The 10,571-nt window shown below is 42.3% G+C and overlaps 1 protein-coding gene and 1 pseudogene across 3 annotated transcripts in view; one reads left to right on the plus strand and one right to left on the minus strand.

Moving 5' to 3' along the window:
- Positions 1–10,082, minus strand: part of LOC148900562 (SHC-transforming protein 1-like) — a 37,260-nt gene extending 27,178 nt beyond the window's left edge. For all 3 annotated transcript variants that reach the window (XM_088991299.1, XM_088991300.1, XM_088991298.1), the window contains exons 1-4: positions 9,920–10,082; positions 9,368–9,716; positions 5,948–6,018; positions 2,380–2,440 (exon numbers count right to left, since the gene is read on the minus strand). In XM_088991299.1, coding sequence (XP_088847425.1) covers positions 2,380–2,440; positions 5,948–6,018; positions 9,368–9,716; positions 9,920–9,939 — 501 coding nt within the window. In that variant the 5' untranslated portion in view covers positions 9,940–10,082. The remainder of the gene's footprint in view (positions 1–2,379; positions 2,441–5,947; positions 6,019–9,367; positions 9,717–9,919) is intronic.
- LOC148900564 (uncharacterized) lies at positions 3,881–5,438 on the plus strand (annotated as a pseudogene).
- Positions 10,083–10,571: the final 489 nt, after the last annotated feature.

Genomic DNA, 10,571 nt, shown 5'->3' on the forward strand with positions numbered 1-10,571 from the left:
CACACACACACACACATACATATCAGTGATGTGCGGTGAGGTTTATGGTTGGTGAGGCACTGACGTCATCACGGTCAGATTTACAAACATATGAACTCCACAGAGTATCTTATTCACCGTTTGATTGGCAACAGTTAACGTGCTTTGCTTAAACTGTCAAGTCAGCATTCTTTATATACTGTATACCAGGGGTCGGGAACCTATGCCTCGCGAGCCATATATGGCTCTTTTGATGATTTCATATGGCTCGCCGATAAATATTACATATTATAATACATATTGTCGTTTTTTTCGTTGTTCATTTCCCGTTGGGGCTGCAGTTGGCGGAAAGCGCAATTTTGATTGGATGACACTGACCTAGAATGGCCGAAAGCGCCATGTTGATTGGATGATAGTGGCCGTCATGTTGAAACAGGTAAACGCCCCTTTAAATGAGCCCAACTTGTGCACTTCAGCCTGAATGCACTGGAGCATTAGAGGAGAGAAAATGTTCTGATTCTAATTTGCAATGAAACAATACCATCGATGAAACAGTCGAATGTCAGTGACATTTTAACAAGCCCCATGTTAACGTTAGCATCGACATACTTCTGCGAGAAGTAGATTGCAGATAGCAAGTGTGGAAGCTTATGAGCCGTGTGCAGGCTAGCTAGCAGTAACTTTGCCTCTGGATCGGCAAATTGAATTTCATTCCGATCGTTTTCCTGGATTTTTACCAAACACGAGGAACGGAAAACCATCCATGTTAACGGTGAGTACTATCACAAAGTTATTTTAAATAATACATTCTGATATTTTATTGAAAAGTGGCGGGCGGCGCGTGTGTGTGTGCCCGCGCGCACGCGAGCGTTTGTATGTGCGCGCGCGCACGCGTGGCTCTCGCTGAAAAACATTTGTAAATATTTTACTTTTATGGCTCTCTTAGTCAAAAAGGTTCCCGACCCCTGCTGTATACAAACTGTAGCATAGAAAAAAAGAATGTAAAAATCGTTATTATCGTGTTACCTTTACTTATAAATGAAGCCCAAGTCTATGTGTCTCAATGGAGATCACTGCCAGTGAAGAAAGTCGTCCTTGATCAGTCCTGTTCTGACTGTATGTTTTCGGTCTTTTGTGCTGAGAATGACCGCTCCAACAGTGAGCACGAGCTGGAGTAACTTTGTCGCTTCAGGAATAGTTTCAATGAGATCCTTCTTGGCCAAAAAGCTGAGAAGCTGTCCAGGAGATTTACATTCATCCCTCACCGTTTGTGAGCTATACAGTCCGGTGTTGGTCTTCCTTTAATTATTATCTCCTGCTTCGATTGAAAGTCCAGTTTAGAAAATTATTTCAATTTAGATACACCATTCTGAAAATAAGGCATAGCAACACGAAAAAATGACTGGATGGTTGCACTTAACTTGCTAACTGTTTACTGTAGCTTGCTGTCAATAATTCTATTATTCTGCAGCCGAGCACCAGCGAAACTGTAGAGATTTAGTTCATATACTAAAAGCCTTTGAACACTTTAATAGCGATATGCAGAGGGACAGCAATGTGGTCTCACTGCAGAGCAAGCCTGCACAGTTAGCATAGTGGTTGCGCAATCCATGGTGAGGCTCAGCCGGCTGCTGCCTCACTGCTCGTCTCCACTTAGTATTGGAACGGTAAATGTGAAAATTCAGCGATTTTGAAAAAAAATCCCAAAATGGTTAAGTTAAATGGAAAAGAACGTTAAAGTACAAATCACTAAATAAATATAACTGTTTAATTTATTTTGTCATTTGATATTTTCATGATGACAGGTGAGGCACAGCCTCACCAGCCTCCCCTGACTGCACGTCACTGGTCAGGAACCGTTCATGTTGGTGAGACCTGGACTTTAAACAAGAACCACTCTTGTTTTATTTCTTGTCTTTATTTCATGAAACATTTTTCTTGTGAACATTGTCATGTGAGTTGTTCTTTAAACATTAAAGGACAACCGACATCACTTTTTTGTTTCCTAACTGAAATTAGAAAAACATGTATGTATATTTGGGATTGGCCCACCACTGATTGAAACACTCAGGCACCCAAAAACTTTCATACATTTTTTTGAAATTATCTTGTACATTAGCAAATATTCTCTCATACACTAATTGAAGAAAAACTCTCACACGCAATACTCAAACTCAACAGCACTACAGAAACACCATCATCACTTAATGATACAGGAGTTCACACACACACTCACTGAGAAGCACAGCAGAAATGTAAAAACACTCATTTGTAAATACCAGGGAAATGTTCTGTCACAATCCTGAATATTTTGGAGGCACACACAAATGAAACACGTATTTCTAGACATATTTCAATATGATGTGTGAAATGTTTTGGTGCTGGTGTTTTGGTGCTTACACTCTTTGTTTTCACTGTGGTCTTGGCCGGAATACTCTTGCAAAGTCTGTTGATCGCCTCTCTGCACGACACACACACCACCAGTCAAATTTGAAATCTGTAATACACCCTAAAATAATCACAAATATTTTTCCAGAAATGAAAACATCAGATAAGATTAGAAAACTTATATTAGTCTCACAATGGGGACACATTGAAGAGAGGTACTCTTCACTGTGTTTTGTTATAACATGTGATAGTGAAATTAGGAATCGGATGTCACTACGTAATACTGTCAATGTTTAAACAGTGAGCCTTTGCGCAACCATTGCGTAAGACAAACTACTTTTTTCCCCAGATCTTTGATCCTATTAACATTCTTGCTCCACTTTTAAAGGCCATCAGATGAGTTATCACATGTTGCTCCAATCCATCCCGAGAATCTGTTTGATTCCATAAATTAAAATATTTTCACCCATGCCAAACTCTCAGTTTTGATTCAAACGGTTTACCAAGCAAAGCGTCATCACATGAAAGATTTGACTTCCCACGAGTGGGCCGCATGTACACCACCTGGAAAATTCAAATGATGCTCACACAGTCATGAGTCTGCAAAAGTAACTCAATCATTTCATCTGTGTAAGCTCTCAGTTGTACAGGAGTGGTCCATCGATGAAAAGGTTTCTTCAGCCGTCATCTGTACTTCTTTGAGGGTGTCGGACGTTTCGCTTCTTATCCAAGAAACTTCGTCAGCAAACTAAATTTTTACTGGTAGTTTAGGTCCTATATATATCCCTACTGTCCAGACATGGCGGTGCCGGAGTCTGCTATGATAGGTCTTGTAAAGCCATGTTAAAATTCCTCATCTCACCCCCCATGGGTGGTCGTTCCCCACTTTAGCTCGGGTCCTCTATCAGAGGCAAGGAAGCTTGAGGGTTCTGTGCAGTATTCGTGCTGTTACCAGCACTGCGCTTTTCCGGACCGAGATATCCGATGTTGTTCCCGGGATCTGTTGCAACCACCCGTCGAGTTTGGGGGTCAGCGGCTGGATAGTTCAGTTGATACGGCATTGGGTCAGCATACAGGAAAATCCCACTTGGGGCAGAGAAAATGAGCACAAAACATCATCCAGTGTGGGTCCTTGACGCTAATGCCTGCCTCATACAATGATGAGAGACAATAAATCGAATGACATGCTGGCTCAGACGTCGCCTAGCCAAACAAGGTCTGCGTCAGGTGCTGCGGAACCAGAGCACCTTGATGAAAAATTGGCTACTGGAACAAGGCGGAGATGGACGATAGATAGATAGATAGATAGATAGATAGATAGATAGATAGATAGATAGATAGATAGATAGATAGATAGATAGATAGATAGATAGATAGATAGATAGATAGATAGATAGATAGATAGATAGATAGATAGATAGATAGATAGATAGATAGATAGATAGATAGATAGATAGATAGATAGATAGATAGATAGATAGATAGATAGATAGATAGATAGATAGATAGATAGATAGCTGATCTCAAGAAGTCCTATCAGTGGCTAGAGAGGGCTGGCCTAAAGGACAGCACAGGAGTGCCATCCTGGCTGCTCAAGAGCAGGCCCTGAACACCAGAGCCATAAAGGCACGAATATACCACTCTAGGCAAGACCCAAGATGTAGATTGTGCAAAGAGGCACCTGAGACAATCCAACACATAACTGCAAGGTGTACTATGCTGGCAGGGAAAGTCTACAAGGAGCGCCATAACCAGGTGGCTGGCATAGTCTACTGAAACATCTGTGCGGAGTATGGACCGGGCAAATGGTCAAAATGGGAAACACTTCCTAAGGTAGTAGAGAACGACCGAGCAAAGATCCTGTGGGACTTCCAGATACAGACTGACAAGATGGTAATGGCCAACCAACCAGATATCATGGTCATAGATAAAGGGCAAAGGAAAGCCGTTTTTGTGGATGTCGCGGTCCCGAGTAATGGAAATATCAGAGAGAAGGAAAATGAGAAAATCGAGAAATAACAAGGGCTCAGAGAGGAGCTGGAGAGAGCCTGGAAGGTAAAGGTGACAGTGGTGCCTGTGGTGGTCGGAGCACTCGGGGCAGTGACCCACAAACTCGACGAATGGTTGCAACAGATCCCGGGAACAACATCGGATATCTCGGTCCAGAAAAGCGCAGTGCTGGGAACAGCGCAGTGCTGGGAACAGCGCGGGTACTGCGCAGAACCCTCAAGCTTCCTGGCCTCTGGTAGAGGACACGTGCTAAAATGGAGGACAGCACAACACAACATAATTATGTCAATTGTTTGCAATTACCCGAGTTCACTCTGATAACTGGCAGACAAGACAACCGCACTTGAAAATGTCATCAAAGTTTTTATGGAAAGGGACTCTCCTCCCAAACAATCAATTTCCTTCCTCCGTCCAACTGCGGCTTCTGCTGACCACCACAGAGGTAAAAATGTTTATTCATAATTCTTTTCTTTACGAACGTACAATTAGCCTGGGTTACATTTATGTTTATGTTATTTGTGTCTTTGCCATTTTGCTTAACATTTTCTGAGATATACATTGCTTTTTAGGTGATGGTCAGCATTTTAATGTGCAATTTCATGCATAAAATCATGTATAAAATACTGTACTCAAAAGGTAAAAATTCAGGGTGTTGGAACGGATTAAAATGATTTACATTATTTGTAATGGGAAAAATCATTTCGGTATTCGAACAAATCGCTTTTCGAACAGGGTTCTGGAACGGATTATGGTCGAGAACTGAGGTATCACTGTATCAAATTATATGGGTTTGGAGTTATCCAACCTTAAATGGGGCGGCTGTATAAATGGCAAATGCAGTCCCCTCGTAGGAGGTATTAACATTGCCAGAGGTCTGATCAGTGCTTTATTGGCACCCATCAAGAAAAGCCAAAACCCGAAAAATTCCTGAATGGCGCTCCCCGTCATGCTTGTCAATTTCTGAATACATTCGGGAATGGCAGTGAATGAGATAATGAAACGCTTCTTTGTGTAATTACTTAAGAATGGTTTGTACTGCCCCCTGATGGCCATAGCTTTAATAAAATAATTATCCACAACCTATTGAAGTATTTATATTCCATTTCTGTGACAGTTGCACGTTTTATTATTTACATCAATCCAGCTGCTAGTTTACTGACACATTCGAAACAATGTCACCTTTTTTTGTGGGGATGGAAAGGTTTAATGAGACTTCTCTGTCAAAGTATTGTGCCTGTTTTTCTTTTCCTTGAAGACAAACTGCACATAATGGAATTAAGTCACTGTCCCTCCTTCCTCCAACTTCCTCTTTCGAAATCATCAGGAGGAAATTCACCTAATTGGATTTTCTGGCCAATTCCCTGTGCAGTAGTTTTGCAAACAGAGGTTGCCATTGTCATGTCAACTGAGCATCCTGCAGTAAGACGCCACTATCAAATGGCAAGAAGAACAATGTCACACATTCTATTTGCTGTTCCTTTCAGGCAGGTTTTTTAGGATTGCATAGATTGAGACAAAAGGCATGTTATTTGTGTTATTCAGCATGGAGCAGTAACGGCGGAGAAACTACCGTGTTACACGTTTCCTTGTATCAAAGTCGAGGGTTCTCATGGATTGGGTCACCTCCACACTTCCCATATACTGAAAAGCACAAACGCGTTCCGGATTAAAGTGAGAAATAGAATCTGAAACAAATGTACAGTGCAGGATTAGAAAGAAAAAACAGAGGCGGTCAATAAATATACAATTGGTAAATAAAACTAGTATTTAAGTCATGATTCCATTACAATGTGTATAGTTAACATGTTAAGAAAAAAAAAACTTAATTTCATTACGTTTCGAAAACAAACATTCCTCAAACATTAAATGCGAATGTATTGTACTTGAAAGTTCAAAAGAGCTGAAGACATTGTAACAGAATGTTACAACTGTGTTTTTAAAATGACAATTTCAAAAAAAACTGTCACATTAGGCACAGTCTGAACAGTTTAAATATAGTAAAAATAATGTGTATTTAAATAATGATTACATTCAAATGCAATGCACATGAAATTACATTAAAAATATCTTGTTAAAAGACAAAATGTGAATGTGTGACACTAAATAAAAATTAATAAAACTGAACTGTACTGAATGTGGAAAATGTACTGGTCTGGATTTCAGGGAAAAAAACGTTGAAGCTATCAAACCAGTATGCCTGGTTTGGATATTAAATTCAGGGATTGTTTCACCTTGACATAAATTAAATAATCTTTTCTCATTGAAATGAATGGAAATGCCTTTAATCCGTTTCCGTCTTTACCCCAAAATACAACAAATATTGTTGTAATATGTATTACAATGTAAATTTCACTTTTATTTCACTTTGTAAAAACATAACAATGACAATGGATTATAAAAAATTCTACAGGTTTGTTTGAAACCTCCTTTTTTAGACCTATAACCATGTAAGTATTCAGTATTATGCGATGTTATTCATAGGTGTACTTCGAACAATTTTATGAATAAATTATCACAGTTAAAATTGTATGGAGTGGAGGTGTTTTCTTCTTGCTTGGGGGGAATGTCAGAAAATAATTACTAAGCACTGTTCATCATCTCAGGGGACTTCAATCACGTTTCCCTGGAATGCTCCCTCCCAACATTTACACAGTATGTAACTTGTGCCACCAGAGACAATAACATATTGGACTTATTCTACTCAAATGCCAAAGATGCGTACAAACCCTCCCCCTCCCCCCCTCTCGGATGAGCAGACCACAATGTGGTACATCTCCAGCCTGTGTACAAAACCCTTGTTCAGAGGCAACCAGCTGTGACCCGCACGGTCAGAAGATGGTCCACAGAAGCTGAAGAAGCTCTGCGGGACTGTTTTGACTCAACCAGGTGGGAGCACTACACTGAGATCCATGGGGAGGACATTGACTCGCTCACCGACACCATCACAGACTACATAAACTTTTGTGAACAAAACACCGTACCCACCAGGACTGTGCGGTGTTTTGCCAACAACAAACCATGGATTAATCCAAACCTAAAAGCCCTCCTGAAGGAAAAGAAAAGGACTTTTGTGTCGGGCAAGAGAGGAACTGAAGGCCGTGCAGATCCAACTGAGGAGGAAATTCAGAGAGGGGAAGAAGGCCTACAGGATGAAAATGGAGGAGCAGCTGCAAGCCAGCAATGTCGCTGGTGTCTGGAAGAGCCTGAAAAACATCTCAGGCCACAAAAGCCCAGTGACATTGAACGAAAAGGACAAGGACTGGGCAGATGAACTCAACCGCTTTTTCAATCGGTTTGACAAGACGCCTGTCGCCCCTAGCCCACCGTCAACTCCAAGTGTAGCTGCACCTGCACCAACTCTCCCTGCCCCCTCTCACGACCAGCTTCCCGCAAACAACAACTGCCCTCCCAACCGTTGCCATATCCTCAGTCGCCACTCTGCCTCCTGGTTCCTGCCTGTCTGTCACAACTGCGCAGGTGAGGAACCAACTGAAGAAGATGGAAGTGAGGAAGGCAGAAGGTCCGGAAGGCATCAGTTCCGACTCCTCAAGACCTGCTCCGAACAGCTGTGTGTCATTGTCCAGCACTTGTTCAACCTGAGCCAGAAGCTGGTCAGAGTTCCACAGCTGTGGAAAACGTCATGCCTGGTCCCAGTGCCCAAGATTGCCAACCCAAAGGAGCTCAACAGCGACAGACCGGTACGCTGACATCTCACCTGATGAAGACGCTGGAGAGACTCGTGCTCGCCCACCTGGGCTGCTCGCTGGACTCTCTGGAGGAGGTGGGCAACAGACGGACTCTAGCTAAACTAAAAGCTATGAGATACAGACCCTCCCACCCCCTCCTGCCCACCCTGACAGGGTAGCTCCTTCAGCCAGAGACTGTAACACCTACGCTGCAAGAAGGAGAGGTACCGCCGCTCGTTCCTACCGACTGCTGTCAGGCTTTGCAATTCTCAATGATCACATGTGAAGAAAAAAAAATGGACACTTGTAAATCTGTGTTGAGGCAATATATCGATATGCCTTTCTTGATACTTGCACTATATCCAGTTTTTTCATGAAACGGTTTTGCACATTTACATTTGCACACTATACAGTTAACATTTTTTTTGTTTGCTTAGAATATCTTGTTTTCTATCCTTTCACCCCCACCCCATCCCCTTTCAAATTGCTGCAGTGGACTGCAAATTTCCCCATTGTGGGACGAATAAAGGTTTTCTGATTCTGAAACTATGCAGCTGTCTAAAATATGCAGTGTAATTCCCTGTTTTACGAGATGTAACAGTAAACTTTAACTGTAAATAGCAAAAATACTGTTTTTTGGGGGAAAATTGCTCATTATTTACCAAATTACCTTTTACCAGTGGTTCTCTGCCACTCTCCCGTTTGCGTATCTCAAGTCTTCTCTTTCAAGTCCAAATAAAGATCACCCCAAAACCAAGTTACCACTATATTACCTTCCACTACTTTGTGACATTTCCTGACATTTTTCAAATAGGGACATCGAATAAATGTTCAAATGGCTTCCCAAACATGTGCTCACAAATGCATGTTGTAATACTATTGGCTCAATGTATTAAACCTACACCGCCTTTAATATACAGTACACCAGAATCCAGAATAAACGTGTGGAAATGTGGACAGCAAGTAATGTAAAGGCCATACAGTATCTGTTCTTGCTGATAGTTGTAAAGAGCTACAGCTAATTGTTTGATTCTGAGTTAACAATTATAAACACTAAAACACACACACACACACACACAACACACACACACACACACACACACACACACACACACACACACACACACACACACACACACACAACGCTGAGATGCGGCAGCAAACGCGCAAAGCCAGGATGAGTCACAACTGCATACACAGGACGCTGTCTGAAAGGAGGGTGTGAAGTGTGTGGGTGATGGCGGATAGAGTATGATTTAGTGTAAACCACAATCGACATCAAAGAAAACAGTCATGTCACGCACCTTGACGTGATGGTGGACCACTCTATGAACCAATGAAGAGCACTGCTTGCACTTGTGTTGAGGGCAACAAGGACAGTTGGGCATCCTGGGAAAGCTACACGTGCAATGGAAGGTCATTGGTCGTTTTGGGGAATTGGTCACACTCTGCTCAGGGTGCCTATCAATGATTCCAGCCACTCGGGACCCACTTGGCCCCTGCGGGGGAATTTGAGATGGGACGTCAGGTATGAAAACCCTCAGTGGATTCTGGGCAGGGTCAGAGTCCAAGCAAAGAGACCAATTATCCAGAGAGGTTCTTGAATCGTTGTGCAGACGGCTGTATTTGGTGCGCTTCAGCATGCTTGGACAACTGGACATACAGAGAGGTGTGTTGAAACACATGTGGCAAAATTAGAAAATCTGACTGTATGATCTATACTTGGTTAGTGTTCGGTTGTATGGTGTCTTGATGAAATCGGTTGATGGTACACATAAAGACTGAGACCCCAATTAGAAAGCAGACACATTGCCAATCAGTTCATTGAATTAGGCTGCACAATAAATTGTACTCACCAGCATGCAACATGGAACATCCCAAATAGTTTAAAGTCCTATTGTCATCACTCCAAGTCAAACATCTGAAGTCATCTGTCCTACACTTGAAAACTTTGCTCTGTTCCTCCGCGCAGCTCATATGAATCAACTGGAAGCTCTCGTTTGTGAATGAGTAGCTGAGCTGAATGCAGACCAATGTGTGAATGGAGCAGAGAGATCAGGGATCCCCCCTTCTCCTCCAGCCCTCCCTTTCTAAAACTACCGTCCAATCACCGTAGAGCTGAGTGACTCATGCTGCACGCTCACACACAGACACATGAGCTGCAGGACTCAATAAATAAATGAAAAAAAAAACTAAAAAAAAAGAAAGAAAACAAAACGCTGGAGGACGTAATGCCTAGCCGACTTTTCTTCAGCCGTCATCTGTACTTTTTGAAGGTGTCGGACGTTTCGCCTCCTATCCAAGATGACGGCTGAAGAACCTTCTCATCTATGCAATATTTCAATGTACCGCACACACAAACACGCACAGGCACGCAGACACAGGCATGCACGCACACTCGCACACACACGCGCGCACACACGCACACGCACGCACGCACACACACACACACACAAACTCCTAATGTAAACATAATATTTGTGAGGAGGATAAGACGTCATGTAGCCG

The sequence above is a fragment of the Hippocampus bargibanti genome, linkage group LG03 (assembly GCF_051943395.1).
Source record: "Hippocampus bargibanti isolate YZ-2025 linkage group LG03, ASM5194339v1, whole genome shotgun sequence".
NCBI classification, from domain to species: Eukaryota; Metazoa; Chordata; class Actinopteri; order Syngnathiformes; family Syngnathidae; genus Hippocampus; species Hippocampus bargibanti.